Source organism: Schistocerca serialis, chromosome 3 (genome assembly GCF_023864345.2).
Source record: "Schistocerca serialis cubense isolate TAMUIC-IGC-003099 chromosome 3, iqSchSeri2.2, whole genome shotgun sequence".
NCBI classification, from domain to species: Eukaryota; Metazoa; Arthropoda; class Insecta; order Orthoptera; family Acrididae; genus Schistocerca; species Schistocerca serialis.
Genome location: NC_064640.1, coordinates 147,559,344 through 147,575,894, shown reverse-complemented (window position 1 = coordinate 147,575,894; position 16,551 = coordinate 147,559,344). Strand labels below are relative to the sequence as shown.

The 16,551-nt window shown below is 37.7% G+C and overlaps 1 protein-coding gene across 1 annotated transcript in view; it reads left to right on the top strand.

Annotated features, from left to right (window-relative positions):
• Positions 1 to 1,955: 1,955 nt before the first annotated feature.
• LOC126471552 (pancreatic lipase-related protein 2-like) overlaps positions 1,956 to 16,551 on the top strand; it is a 133,026-nt gene continuing 118,430 nt past the window's right edge. Inside the window, exons 1-2 of the mRNA XM_050099779.1 lie at positions 1,956 to 2,178; positions 2,830 to 2,916. Of these exons, the coding sequence (XP_049955736.1) occupies positions 2,091 to 2,178; positions 2,830 to 2,916 (175 nt within the window). The 5' untranslated portion in view covers positions 1,956 to 2,090. The remainder of the gene's footprint in view (positions 2,179 to 2,829; positions 2,917 to 16,551) is intronic.

Sequence of the window (16,551 nt, the reverse complement as noted above, 5' to 3'; positions counted from 1 at the left end):
GTAACTAAAGATACACAAGACCCAAGAATTGAGAAGAAATCTGCAAAATGGAAGAGAAAAGAAAAAAACGAAGGGTGTGGCAGAAAATGTCTGTAATGATACGGGAAACACAACACAGAGTTTCATTTCTGGGTAAGGCAGTGGCAAGGGTGAAAAGGAACATGCCAATACCACCAAGAAAGCAAAAAGAAGTCCTGAAGCCTACTACAGGTTGTCTCTCTTCTACGAAAGAAAACCGAGTAGGTTTTGTCAACGTTGAACGCGAAAATGCGTCGATGTTTTCGGCACTGAAATACGAATATCAGTCTAGAAATTTTACGAGATGAATGAGTATGCTCTCGAATAAAAATGCAAGTTTGTGAAGACATTCGAGAGGCGAATGCATAAACAAAGATAATTTGGTTCAAATGGCTCTGAGCACTATGGGACTTAACATCTGAGGTCATCAGTCCCCTAGAATTTAGAACTACTTAAATCTAACTAACCTAAAGACATCACACACATCCATGCCCGAGGCAGGATTCGAACCTGCGATCGTAGCGGTCACGCGGTTCCAGACTGAAACGCCTAGAACCGCACGGCCACACCAGCCGGCAAAGATAATTTCTCAACCTAAATGTGAAACAGGTGCACCAAATTTTTAGAATGAAAAATCCTGATGTCAAGATAGGAAGTACCGACAGTGTGGTTTATAGACTCAAGGCTCCTGAATCTTGTTCAAAGTAACCAAAGACCAAAATGTGTGCCTGTGTATGCATCGTGAAAATTACTCTTGACACGTTTAGGTCAGTTCAGCTTTCCTCAGGTTGATTCAGCTTTTCTCGTGGCAGGAAAACAAACTCTTACAGTAAACTGCATTCTATTTGTCGAATAGGTCGGTTTATAATTGTTAATTATCACTCAAGAAAATATGGAGATATCTACACATCTTGGAGAGCTCTGCACGTAAGATTTATGCAGTTTTGTAACTGACAACGAATACTATTAAACTGAACATCATCTTTGATATCGCACCATCATCACCTAAATGGCCGGCCGGTGTGGCCGTGCGGTTAAAGGCGCTTCAGTCTGGAACCGCGTGATCGCTACGGTCGCAGGTTCGAATCCTGCCTCGGGCATGGATGTGTGTGATGTCCTTAGGTTAGTTAGGTTTAATTAGTTCTAAGTTCTAGGCGACTCATGACCTCAGACGTTAAATCGCATAGTGCTCAGAGCCATTTGAACCATCACCTAAATGCAATGTAAAGCTTAGAAGAAGAGCTCTCTATAATAAACATATAGAGCAAACGGGAAAAACTTCGGTTCTTTTAGAGGTGTTACTGAATCGCAGGTTAATAGTTCAAACGTTCCACTCGGTTCATAACTAGTGTACAATGGCTAATTCTAAGGGACTGCTGCAGACTATGTGCTACTTTGAAATTTGGGAACTAGACTTGATGTTTACAATACAGATTTTGTGCCGGTCAATGGAAGCAGACAAATTTGTTCTCAAAGCACAGGCGGAAACAGAAGTCGTTTTAACGTGACGGAAGAACACACTGCTTCTGAATCTATTAAAATATAGTGACGTTCGAGTGAATCGCGCTTCACCTTATCACAAACGAACAGTAAGCTATATTTGTTAGCAGATAACCTCATTACGACTTTACTGTTTCATATGAACTCTACTGCTTCTTGTATGAATGATCAATAATATTTTTTAACCTTACTTCGATATCAGTGAAGTATGATTTCAGATGCTTCGTAACGAAATGACTGCCACCTTTAGTGCATATAGCGTTGAAAATGTTAGCATCCATAACAAGGAGCCAGAGACAGGCTGATCGTCTTCCATGTAACCAAGTTCGCATTACACATCTATGCGAAAGATTACATGTTATGACGTACTCGTCAAAGTTACTGCCTGTTCGTTAAGTCAGGCTCTATGACATAACCAGTGTCGAGTTTCTATTGGATAAGCGGAGGATGCGGCGGTGAAATTGAAAGTTGAGTGAAAGTGACCCACTTGCTTTCAAGGGACGTAATGGACACACAGTGTTGGATTGTGTCGTGCAAGACGGCTGCTGTACCTCAGTTACGAAGAGGACAGCATGAAGCTATTCAGACGTATTTCGCTTCTTCTTTTTCTCCTGTCGTGCGAAGATGGACTGTCGCGTGCTAATCTGAGTCAACTTGGTGGTAATGTACACGCGCGCTTCGCAACCACTGTCGATGCGTTACACTTTCTTTCACAAACTTATTCGTCGCTATTATAAGAAGTGATTCAGCTATAAAGATAACAACGCTACTTTTGTTGCTTAGATAGTCAGTAATTGTATCTATGTCGTGTCTGAGTCCCATCATTGTATAGAAAACAGTCAAATCATTGCACGAGCGTTTATTTACTTTACGCAGTATAATACCACTATTATAGGGCTGCGTTTTTAAAAAGACGATATGTCTGTGGCAAAAGAAATGTAGTAAATGAGGTGCAATAGAGGTTTCGTCGATCAGGAATAGGTCTACTCAGTAGGCCCTATTTTGTCTAGAAACCGAAAATCAGTCGGTTTAATAAGTTAGTGGTTGCTTACAAAACTACACCTTTCACTTGACCTGTAACTCCTGTATATGTCTTTAGTGTGGTGATCGTCTGATTTCAAGTATGGTACCGGTGACGTTTTTATTAAGCACAGGTGCACTACTCTATTCTCCACTTCTTATGTTTAAGACTAACTTTGTTTTACTTGCTAAAATCGGCCGTGTATTATATATCAACATTTTTTGTTGCTGGTCACGGATCTGATTTTGCTCCTTACGGTCCATTTCTATATTTTTCCTTTACTATTTCAGAGAGCTATAGGATGGTTCGTAGCAGAATTGCGGACAGGCGTCAAGGAAGGAGCAGAGCAAGGCTTATGCGGAAGGAAGTATGCTATGGTACGAATTGTTCCCTCACGATCATTACTGTAGAATAAACATGGATGTTCATTGTTTATTTAAGTTTTGCGGAATTCGAAAATAAATGTAAAATTCCTGTTGTATTTAGGTCATAATTATATATATTTTACAGTGGTTGCTTGAAAGTGTGTGAACCTCTTAGAAAGACTGAGCTCTAACGAAATTATGGTTTCATTTGTTAAACTGTTACAGCTCTCATCAGATAATTCTTTCACACTGTTGTATAAGATGTAGCCTCACACTTTTCTATAAGATTTAGCCTCATACCTATGTGCAAAACTTGCCTCTGTATCTTTGCATACATTTCCTGCAGAATTCATACAGTGTAACTTGGTTCACTTTTTGTATAAAAAATAGTCTTAATAATTATGGGGTTATTCAGAAGATAAGAGAGCAGCTGCCACCACATGTCTGTAAGTTACTAAACCTTGGGATGTTCTTTCTGGCCTAGACCTAGTTTACTGTATAGATATTGTCATAATGTACAGTCCAAATTTTATGCATTGAATGCCTGGTTTTCTGGAATGCTTTTTGGACAAGAACAGTCCCAAAGTTTGGACTTCTGTTTAAGTGTAGCTCCCCCTTCAGCTTTACTGATGAGCTGGTTCTCAGGTTGAAGCAGGATGGTGTTAATCACTTTCAACAAGAGATGGCTAAGAAAGCACAACTGTATTCAAATCAGTGGTTGAGCTGGTAGTTGCTTAATTTGTCATCATTGTGTATTTATCTGAAATACATAGTTCACATCAAGACAGTGAACCCTAAAATTTGCTCATACGATCATTTGTAATCACCTAGAATTTGCCTCCTCATAGTAAAATGACATGCCACCCACTATTAGCAATTTGATTTAAATTATGCTTCAGCAACCATAGTGATATTGGAAGTGCAGATTTGAATGGATCAGCCATTATATCAGTCTAATATACACAAACACCTCATAGTATTACACCATAAAGCAGATGTAAAATATTTTCTGGAGCACCTGAGAAATACTAGCAAGTTGCTATTTATGTGATGAGCATTTTACTGTATAGAATTTTCTTGTCCATATTTCTGTTCCCTATATATTCAGTACTGCACTAAAATATCTGCTATTTCTCTGAAAGAAATACTTTGAAACTTTTTTAAATTTACCACTTGAACTCCCATCCTATTATTTCATGTAGGCTATAACATTTCTCTCTGTAAGCAGTGTAAAAATGCTTGCAGCCTCATGATGTTTATGTGAAAAATGCCAATTTAAGGGTATCCTTGAATCCGTTAGGTCATACTTCATAAACTACTGAGGTGTTCAGACCATTCGTCAGGTTGATGACTGTTTTATTTGTTGCCTATGCATTATGTGCACTGCAGTACATATATGATTATAATTAATATTTCTGCAGATTTATATTTGCCTTTTTTGTTTGTGGTCTTGCATTTAACCTTATGAATACAAGTGCATCTCTCATAATTGATAATTTGTCGGACTGGTGGCATGTGATTGTTTCTCAATTTGTACTCAAACTTTTGTAAGCTTATGAAAAACTTCCAAGTATCCTGGTTACCTGATATTGTCAGCAATAGAGTGATCTCTGAATTTGAATAAGTTAATCCTCCTACCAGAGAACTTTATTTTCCCAGATTACTATATCTATAAAAAATACTTAACAATGGAAAGTTCAGGTTAGAATATCAACAATTATGGAAAGGATGGATAGCTACTCACCATAAAGATGACACGCTGAGTTGCAGACAGGCACAAAAAAACGACTGTTACACACTTAGGTTATGGCCAAAGTATTCATCAGAAAAGAAAGGAAAATACACACACATTCACACAAACAGACAACTCTCACCCACACATAATCGCTATCTCCAGCTGCTGTAACTAATTTCGGCAATTTAAACTGACTTTTTCGGAACTAAAAAAGTATTACAGTTTTTTTTACAGTTCAGTAAAATATTTTTATAACGAATAATGATTATTACAGTGTAAAAAGATTTGTTTTCATTCGAAAAATATAAATGTGACAGTCTGTTTTTGCCAAGGAATAGCATCTGCTCAGATCTTATCACCCAGTAAGTTAGTCTTGAACGAAAGAGGTCAATTGGAAAATCAAGTATCCTTAGTTACCGTTCAGTATCCACAGTGCATTTACTAACAAATTTACCTTTAGAGGAGACGATGTTCATTAGTGGGGCTCATACTATCATTGCTATTAAGTATATGTTGTGACCCACCACACTGGTTTTGTTTTGGCACTGCTGAAAATTGATTTGGAGGTCCAGGTTTGATTTCAGCTGAATTCTTCCGATATTAACAGAGTAGGATGGTCTGAAATGGAATCCAGTTGTCAACTATATTACGCAGGACTGATTTAAGGCCCAAGTGAAACAACAGACTGCTTGGGGCACCAATCTGAGAGGGGCACCAGAGGATCCACTGTCCGTAGTTTGTGCACAGGGTGCATCATAATTAGTAGTGAAAACAGTAATTTTCCACACTCAGTATTAGTCTGCCGCAATATTATTGCACCAAATTTATAATTACAGTAAGTAGATTCAGAAGGATGTAGGTTTCAGTAGTCATTCAGAGATGAAGAGGCTTGCACAGGATAGAGTGATATGGAGAGCTGCATCAAACTAGTCTTCGAACTGGAACTCGCAACAACAAAAACTACAGATTAAAATTGTCTGCAAGTCCCCAAAACCAAACAATAATGGCTCTCAATGGAAACTAATATAAAACTAAGTTATAGTTATAGATAGAAATTATTAGGAAAAATCACTGACTGAGAGTACTACTGTTCACTAGGCACTAAGCTTTCATGGCCGGCGTCTTCATTAATTAAAACTTCTGGGCTGAATTGCCATGGTCCATATATAAATTTCCTCTCCTTCCTGACGTTTCGTTGCCTACTGCAGGCAACATCTTCTGAGGTGAGTCGCGGACTCACCTCAGAAGATGTTGCCTGCAGTAGGCAACAAAACGTCAGGAAGGAGAGGAAGTTTTATATATGGACCACGGCAATTCAGCCCGGAAGTTTTATTTAATGTCACTCACATAATGTTAAGTTTTATAATATTGAGCCGAATGGTAATAGAAAGCATGTGCTCATCAGTTGGTGTACCGTACAATGCAGGTCTAGGTAGGTCCACGTAAATAGGAGTGAAAGTCATAGTTCACTGTCAGAGGAAAAGTCAAATAATGGCAAGTGAGGAAGACATCACCACCACCTGGCCTTATATTTGCTTGCTACGAAAGTTCAAGTGACCGATCTGTAATAGTACATTTCTGCTGTAGGTGCCCTTTCCAGATATTCGTGATATAACACATGTCAGTATGTTTGTACCTGCCATTTGCATGTGTGGCTGGTATAAAGTACCTTTTAACATGGTGACAAAGTATATTAGCCTATGATTATTGCCAATTAGTGTCTACCACCACTACAGCACTACTAGTAGAAAGTGATTATGCTTGTCCATTATGGATATTTTAGAACCCATGACTGTTAACTGATGGCAAATACATAAAACTGCAACACTTCACTTTTTTGAATAGTTATCTATTATTCCATTAACTGGGTTTTGAACCTTTTCAGGTTCATCTTCAGATGGTCTTCTGGAAGTTACATCACTATTTCTAGCAAAATGCTAGGTGCTGGATTGTGACAGTAAGGGTGGCTTTTTTTGTTTGTGTCCATCTGTCTGCTTCTATTTTGATGGCCAGTTGCTACATCACTTCACACACTTTTACACAGCCTGTATACATTTATGCCTTGATAGCTGTGATGGCCAGTTGGTACATCACTTCACACAGTTTTACACAATCTGTATATATTTACACTGTGATAGCTATTACAGTGTAAATGTATACAGATTATGTAAAAGTGAGTGAAGTGATGTACCAACTGGCCATCAAAATGGAAGCAGACAGATGGACACTAACAAAAAAAAAAAAAAAAACCCATACTTTTGCAAGCCAGCACCCAGCATTATACTAGAAATAGTAATGTAACTTCCAGGAAACTATCTGAAGATGAACCTGAAAATATTCAAAAAGCAGTTCACAGAATAATAAATAACTATTCAATAAAGTTACTGGTTGCTGTTTTATGTATTTATATTAGTTGTAAGCAGTTAAGGCGACACTTCATCATGAATTGAAAGTTTTTAACTTTACTTGTATTTGGCGTCAGTATCCAGGGGTTCTGATGTCTGCATAAGCTTATTGACAGAGGAATACGTCCCATGTCTTTTTACAAGGTTGATTTTCACACATCCACTTTTAGTGGCAGTTCTTCTAATTCAGTGGGCACCTCACACCACTTTCTATAATAATTAAAATTGTAATTTACACAGTAAAAAACTTCCTCTGTAGTATCTCTTTGTTCAAAGTACTATACATAGCAAAAGTCTCATACAGTTAATGGGCATGGTCAGAATACTAGTGATGCCTTTGGTGCTGAAATTACAATGTGGCAAGCATTCAGAGCACTCTATGTATCACAATAAAAGTTTATGAACTTCAGTTTTTAAAATTGGACATAATTCTAAAATAGTCAGTGTTTATTAGAAACAGAAAGCCTTTGCAGTTATTATCAAAATAAAACGTGTTTATCAAAGCAGCAAAATATATTACACGTTTTTCAAAATTACTGTTGTTATTATATGAAATTAATGTAACATAATATTGATTGGTAAGTTAGTAAAAAATTGTTGACATTTCTCATGAATGATGTTAAAATGATTTTACAAAATAGAAAGAAAAATGAGGTGGTCTGTTATAAGTTTTTAGTGACATTTATAGGGAAACTAATTTTTATGGTGTATCCTGAGACATCTGAAACTATGGATATGTAACCAGTAAAAAATAAATAGGAGCTAAATCCAGGCCAGGCGTGGTGTACCAAACTTCAAAGATGCAGCATGTGCAGGCCACAGGCATGACAAGACCCAGCCTGTCACTAGGCCTTGCTCAGTCCTTCCTGGAAGTAGTCAGTACAGTGCTACATTTTATTTAGTATTGCAGATGCCCTTTCTCTGTTGGCATAATGCTCCAAGTTCAGCAAAATCATGCTCTCAGCACTGTTAACCTTTGCTATTTATTCATGGTATGAAGGACGTTCACAGGTCTAGTGGCTGTTTGCACAAAAAGAGGCAGTCTACAATCTATTGCCACAATCCTTTAAAATGAATGCGTATGACAGAGGAGAGGGATGAGAATTCTTAATTCGCATAAGAGACAGGTACTGTATATTTGCTAAGGAATGACATTATGATACCAAGCAGAAAGAATTTAAAGATTTAGTTGCCAATGAAAGAGCAAATATAAATGGGATTCATTATTCTGTACATCAGACAGCCCTTTGTGCTAAATTTTCAGGCCTGAAACATCTGAAGAAATTGGTGGTAGGAATAGTAAAATTTCTGTAGTGGCAAACATCATTCCATTGTCATTTGCAACAGTTTTCAATCGAACTGAACAAAGAGTATGGAGGCAAAGAAGAAGGAAGATTTTGTTTAATATCCTGTCAATATCAAGGTCATTAGAGATGGAGTATATGCTTGGATTGTGTCAAGGATGGAGAAGAAATCTGGCTATGTCACTTCAAAGGAACCACCCCAGCATTTGCCTAAGAACAGTTGTAAACATGACTGTAAACATTATAAATGTGTATATATTCAATGTGGCAATACATGAACTAGTGTAATATGTTGGCATCAGTTATAGCTTACAGTGATGGTAAAAGTGTATGTGAAGAAATTGTAATATAGCTGCCTTCAATCTGGTTTCAACACCACAGTTCTTTCCTTGTCATCATCCTATTGGAACTGGTATGCCCTAGCCTTCCTACAACAAGTGACCTGACTTCTTAGCCATTAACTGTGGAAAACAAACTTTAACATGCACTGCACTTGGCATTTCTCCATTTACAACTAATTTCCAAAGATGGAAGAAGTTGTAACTGACAGAAATAATTCCAAAACTGATTGAGGATTGAACAACAAACTTTGGGATTTAGTATATTATAGTAATTTATTCATATATGGTTCATTTTTATAATGATATGAGATATTTCAGCTTAATACAAGGCAAAAACATAACTTGTATTCCTACACATAAATTGTGCGGATAAAAATCGTAGGTCAAGATCACTAAAAATTCTTTGTACAGTACCAGTTTCAGCTCATTGATGAGCCACCTTCAGAATACAGAAAACTACATGAAAGAGGTTAACAATAGCAAAATAAATACAAGTACACACTGCTTTTTTTTACACATGGACTATAAGATAGTTACCACTGTCAGTCATCTCTCATTTAAACCAAGAGTGGCCATATGAGTGCTGGAGACATATACGACCAATGTTGCACATTATGTAATTGTGACAACCTACTTTTGGTAAGGTTATAGCTTTATACCACTTACCAAACACACTTTTTACATCTTTATTTTTGTCATAATCTATAATAAATAAATAAATAAATACATTTAAAAACTTTTAAAAAACTCAGTGCATACATGACAACAAGAGTGATTCAGCTCAGAAGATTATGACAATTGGTAATACCTGGTGGCTGATACTCACAGAATAAAGAAATAATTTTTATTGTTGCATTTCATAGACTGGAAGTTTAAATACGAAATGTATTATGCTATTGTTTGCCTCTCTTATGCAATTTTCTGTATTTTAGATCTTAAGATGATTCATCTATAAGCTGAAAACAGTAATCAATAAAGCAGTTTTAGCAATCTCGACCTAAGATTTTTGTCCAAATATTTCAACATAACAGATCATCTGTCTTCCAATTTGATAAAGTCAGATAACAGCACAGACATAAATCTTTGCATGTGTATTAAGAGAGGAATAGAATAGGTAGTCAAACATGTTCTTATTGAAGGAAGCACCCTGGTATTTCCCTGAAATGATTTAAAAAAAAAAAAGGAAAACCTAAATCATAATGATCAGACAGAACATGAAATCCCATTCCCCTGAATCTGAGAAGAGTGCCTTAACAAATGCACTACTTCATCCTTTGTTTATATGCAAGGTGGTCATAACCAGTCTGAAAAGCTTGTAAGAGTGTTACAGGGTTCATTGTGCTGAGAAGTTATTTTTAAGAAAAAAAGTTCAATGTGTTTCACTGTTTCTGAGTTAATTTGTATTGAAGTTAGCCAATCTGGCCATTGTACATGCAGATTCAAGCAGACCACCACATATATTACAGCCAAATGTGTGTCCTTCCTTTGATTTCCTAAAACTGAAAAGAAATTGGACATAGGGTGATAGTAAGGATTGAATCCAAGCCAAAAGCTGGCCAGTCTGTCATCTATGCTATGAGAACAACTGACACTAGTTGTATCTGTTAGACCACTTGAATTTGCATGTGCAGTGGCCTGATCGGCTGACTTCAATGTTCATTAATTTGGAAATGCTGTAATGTATCAAATTTTTTCTTAACAATTATTTCTCCCAAATTATAGCTGATATATCGACAATATAAGGATTCTGATCTGAGCTATAGGACATGGTGGTCATGTGTACATGCTTGCTTATGTGAATAATTGTGTGTGTGTGCTTTTCCTTTACTGACGAAGGCTTTGGTCGAAAGCTAATACGTAAATATGCCTCTCTGCAACTCAACATGTCATCTATATAGTGGGTAGCAATCTATCTTTTCCTTACACTGCTGATATTACAATGTGGAATTTCCATTGTTTGGTTACAGCTAATATAATTATACACTGTTCATAATGTCTCTCAACACATACCACTGCACACACCATACAAATGCAGGTGACTTTAGGACCATGACCATATTGCCACACCTGTGTTACATTTCCATGTTTTCCCTTCTGTCTATTTGAAAAACAGGGTCTGCACTCCTCTATGATGAGTAATAAGTTGGGTTCAGGAAGATGATAGGACATTAGTATTATGAATAGAACATATGGACAAAGGAAATAAAATTGCACAAATGAAACAAAAGTTGGTGGAAAAAAGAATGTAAAGAGATTTGTCATGTTTAGGTGACTGACTGTATCAGCTTTAGTTTTTTGTTCTCTGTATATGATTTTCCCACTAAAATATGAGCTTCATTCTGGAGAGTGAAATAATAAAATTAAAGTTGAACTTTGCACTTGTTTCTTAGAACACTTGTATCCATAAGGACATGATTTAGTACCAAACAAAATGAAATTTCCTTCTTTCAGTTCTGAAAATGATGAAGACTCTTGTGAACATTACTTATCATGCTGCCATCTGCTGGGTACATTTTGTATGTTGGTTGCAGGAATGAGAAATAAGTGGAGTATATGAACAATTTACCTCACAGTAACTCTAGAGTTCACAGAATATCTTGTATTTATATTATGTACCCAATGAAATTATCTGATGTATGACTCCTGCAGACAGAATAACTGAATGTTGCAAAGGAGCACAAACTGTTTCCCATTCATCATTGTTTGATTACATTCATATATTCTTTTAAAATATCTTTAAATATATAGGTATTTAAGAGTCATGGTGTAATATTTCACTTACAACTTATTCTCTTCGACACTGATATCTACACAGCACATGTTTTATTCCTGTAAGGTTTTGTTGTCAATAAATACTTTTGAAATAAATGCTCAGAAGATCGGTCTCTAGTCATACTGAAGGAAAATGACTGCAATGAAGAGACAGGCTTTAAAGCTTTCTGGATAATGAGTAGTAGTTGCAGAGTAATGATAACTGAGTTACTAGCTTTAGTAGACATGTTTTTTGATGGTTATAATTAGTGCATAGCTACTAATGGAGGAAACATCATACAGTATGAAGGAAATATAGAAAGTTCTTGGCTTGGTCCAGATTTGCACTTATCTGAGGGAAATTTTAGTTAGTTAGTTGTTTATTGATCCATATATCATTTACAAAATGGTATCAGACAGGTCATCTTAATTGAAACAGGAAACAATTTAAAAAAAAAAAGCTTATCCATGTACACATTGATACACTCATGTTCAGAAAAAACAGAATACCTTGAATGACTAAAGATAGGATGTTCATATTCACAGGACATGTGTATTAGTATGTGCTGCAGACATCATAACCATTTGAACCTTGTCAACCCAGGGATTGTAGCTCAACATCGATATCACGGTGCAACACCACGAATTAGTAAAATGTGTTTGTGGCTCTCGTTGTCACTATAAACTGAAGGTAATGGATCAGTGTGACTTGAGCAGACATGCAGAATGCCTCACAGACACATGCATGAACTGTACCATCAAATCAGTGAGTTTGAAAGAGAGCACATTATTGACTTGAGAGAATGTGTTGTGTCCATCTGTGAAACTACTGCTTGTGTGGAACAAAGTGTTTTGGCAGTGCAACAGCTGTGTGAAGAATAATTTACAAAAGGCTGTAGAACATGATGAGATTGGCAGGTCACACCACCCAGACCCCCCCCCCCCCCCCCTCCCCGAAGAAGATAAGACACCTCATCTGAACAGCACTGAAGGGCAGAGATGCATCCATCCTCCGTGGCTCTGGTGCAACAGTGGAACAAGGTAACACACCATAAACTATCAGGGGTGACAGTCTGTCACTGTTTATTGTGGCATAGGTTATGTGTGTGTCATTCCCTTATAGTGTCGCATGATATTGAGCACAACCACAAATCACAGTTTGTGTGTGTCCAGAGTACTGTGAACTATGTGAATGACATCCTGAGACCTGTAGCAATACCCTTTCTGTGCAACACCACAGATGCCATTTTTCAGCAAGAAAGTGCATGACCACATGTTGCTACATGAACACGTCTTCTTGGTGTTACAGGATGTCACCCTTTTGCCCTGGCCCACTAGATCACCAGACTTGTTGCCAATCAAAAATGTGTGGGATATGGTGAAATGACAGGTGCAGTGCTGTGACCCGGTGCCAACCCCCACAAATGAACTTTTGAACCAGGTGAATGCAGCATGAATGGCCAGACCACAGGATGCCATTTGTGCCTTATGTGCATCAATGCCATCACCAGGACACATGCTGAACCAAGGGGACTGAAATGCTAATTATTTCTGCAGAACATACTGATGTACATGTCCTTTGAATGTGAATGTCTTATCTCTAGTCATTCAAGGTGTTCTGTTTTTTTTCTGAACATGAGTGTATTATCTTCTACACTATTCTTCTTATGCACTGCTTGAAAAAAAAATTAAGCACTGTGAAGGACAGGAGGAAACAAAATAAGACTTCACTGATTGAAGGTGTGTGTGATGGTATTTCAGTGACTACAAAGCTGAGCCACATTTACAAAGAACTTTGCATCATGATTCCACTTGTCAGTATGACATTGTAACCCCTCTGCCCCTGTTGCATGCACTGATTCAGTTGTGAAGGGCCATAAAGCTGGCTTATCCTTTCCTGAGGCAAGTTAGCACACAACTGTTATAGCTGCTCCTTTATACTTGATACTGGCACTGGGACAGAGTTGACATCTGACCTGGCCCCACACATGTTCTATTGTGGACAGATCTGGGGATCTTTGTGGCCTCAGGAGCACATCATCATCCTGTAGACAATTGATAGAAACATGTGTCCTCTGCAAATGAACATTGTCCTGTTGAAAAATGGCACCCCAATACTGTCACATGAGAGGTAACACACAAGAACGCAAGGTGCCCATGACGTATCATTGTGCCATCAGAGTTTCTCAGTCACTATCAGCTGTGCAATTGCATTACATCAACAGTAACACCGCTGCGCCTCTCCAAAACATTGGAAGAAAGAGACCTTTCCCAAGGTTACCACCATTCTCACCAATAATGGTCATCTGGGGCAGTGAAGAACTGTTATTCATTGTTGAACACAATGCAACACCACTCATCAGCAGTCCATGTTCCCCAGTCATGGAACTACTACTAGCACAGCCGTTCATGTTGTGGTGTTAATGGCAACCCACTCATAGGACAGTTATTTCCTATATTGGCTGCTGATAGTATCTGACCAATTGTACAGGATGACACAGAACATTGCAAGGAGTCCATTACTTGTTTTCAGATGGCAGGTGCAGATGTAAAGGGTGACAGTGTTATGAGAATAATACAGCAATCCTCCCTTGTAAAGGTCGGATGTGGTTGACCAGAACTTTGACAATTAGTGTGCTTGCTCTCACATTTTTTTGCAGTCCCACATCAGGCCACTGTCACATCCAAATGCCCCATAAAAATGTTCAACCAGCTGGACAAATGGAGAACCACAACAAAGTCCTTTCCAATCTCTGTCATGTGCTGATAAGACTGCCTTGCAGAAGTAAGTGGCATCTCCATATCCTTTACAGTGAGCATTCAACATTTCGTACTGTCCACCTCCCTTATTTATTCTACCAGGTCTGGTAACAATGCTAAATACAATCAACACTAATGCACCCTATTGGACATTCTGTCTGTTACAGAAAATTGCAATTCTCATTATTTGCATGCTAACCAATGTAGTGTATGTGTACAAAGTTACATTGACATCCAACCATGTCTCCTGGGTGCTTCACTTTTCTTGCCATACAATGTACCTACTATGGTACTGATATGCAAAGTCATCAACTTAACAAACAGAATAGTTTCATCCACACAATTTCATAAAGTGCTATTTTGTGTGTTTCATTCAAATGGGTAATTGAGAACAGCATGCTTCATAAAATTCTTTGTTTTGAATAGCTTACATCCATAGCAAATTCATCCAAAATTGGTTAATGGTTAACTCAATTCTACATTTTCATTTGAAGTAGTAGTTTTTTTTAATTTTAAAAGAAATGGGTAACTGCATTCAAGGAATTCAGTCATAAAGCCTGCTTTAAAACTGTGATGATTACTGACAATACTTATATACTAATAAAGGGCCCAAATGTATCATTCATGCCACACACAGCCAGAAGAATAACAGAACAGACTACAGATGTGCCACAGCAAACAGATTAACCATCATTATTCATACAAAGACTCATACTGTGCAATTCCAAACAAATGTGAAAGATGTATAGTCACGAGTAGTAGAGAGCAATACACACTAGATCTGACTCCATGTGTGAAGCTCCTAGACATCCAACTGGATAATAAAATGAAGTTTGCCAGCTTTGTACCTAGAAATCCCTATCACTGTGTCGGCCTGTAGCCAGACTCCTAGAATACTTCACATACTTTTACTCGATACTGTCATGTGATACAATCTGCTGGGGCAATGCAGCTAATTTCAAAATGAGCATTTATTCTACAGAAATGTATAGTAAAAAATCTTGTGTAAAGCTGTTACCAAATGTCTTGATAAGTCTTTTCAGGGGCCTAGGGATTCTAACACTTATATGCCAACTCATTAACTCCCTAGTGGCATTTGTGGTTAATAAAAAGAATGAACTTCATTTGGATCTCTGTATTAGTGTTCCTTGCTCCTATAGCATTATACTGGCTCTGTATATCATATTTAATCCTTGACAATGTAGGAAAAGACAGATTGGTACTTACCGTATAGAAGACACATTAAGTTGCAGACAGGAACACTCAAAGACACCTACATAAAGCATTTGGTCACAGCATTCATCAGCAGAAGCTAAACACACATAAGTCATACACACAAGCAAGCACAACACATGCACACATGACCACCAACTGCAGCATCTCAGGCCGGAATGCAGCTATCATGTGGGATGTGGGCAGCAATCTGGAGGTCGCGGGGAAGGGGACAGGTTAGTAGTGTATGGGTCGGGAGAGAGGCAAACGCTGTCTAGTGGAGTGTGCAGGGACTAGAATGCCAACAAGCACAGTGTCAGGACGTTGTGGGCCAGGGAGATGGGAAAAAAAGGAGTAAAGAAGGAGAGGAGTGGGGAAAGATGGGCGAGTGCATTAGCAGAGGGTGGCAAATAAACAGGATGGGAGATGGGAATATGGGGACAGGGAGGTTGGAGAGTTTAGTCTGTACTTAATAGGAAGTATAAGAAAAAAAAATGCTAATTAACACAGCCATGGCCTACTTCCTTGTGTTTGTTATATATTCCAAAAGTGAAAGAACAGGGCAACAGACTTTATTTGTGAAATATTATGTCTATGCCTTTTGAAGAAATCATTATTGAAAAGATTATTCTTGGGTTAAAGGCAATGTTTGTTTTTTCTGCAATGGTCTAAATGTATCAAATGATATATCAGTAAAAATGTATCACAACCTACAGATCTGAAACTGAATCAAATAGCACAAATCAAATAATCGTACAGCATGCACACAATCTAAATGTATGTGTCAGTGTGCTTTGAAAATGATCAAAATTTCACAGGCTGAAGTATTTAATTACAGGTTTTATTCATAAGATAATGTCTACACTGTATGATGGGGGATAGCGATTCATATATAGCAAGATTAGTGTTGAACCACCTGTTGATCATGAGGTCATTAGAGACTGATCACAAGCTGAGGTTGGAGAAGGATGGGTATGGCAACTGGCCGTGTCCTTTATGAAGGAGCATTCCTGACATTTACCATGAACAATTACTTCACTTTGCACTAGTAATCATATAGTTTGTTTTCAAGAGGGAGAACGACACCTTGGACCTAATAATGCAAGAGGTACGACAAATGGTCTGAGACTGAAACTGGA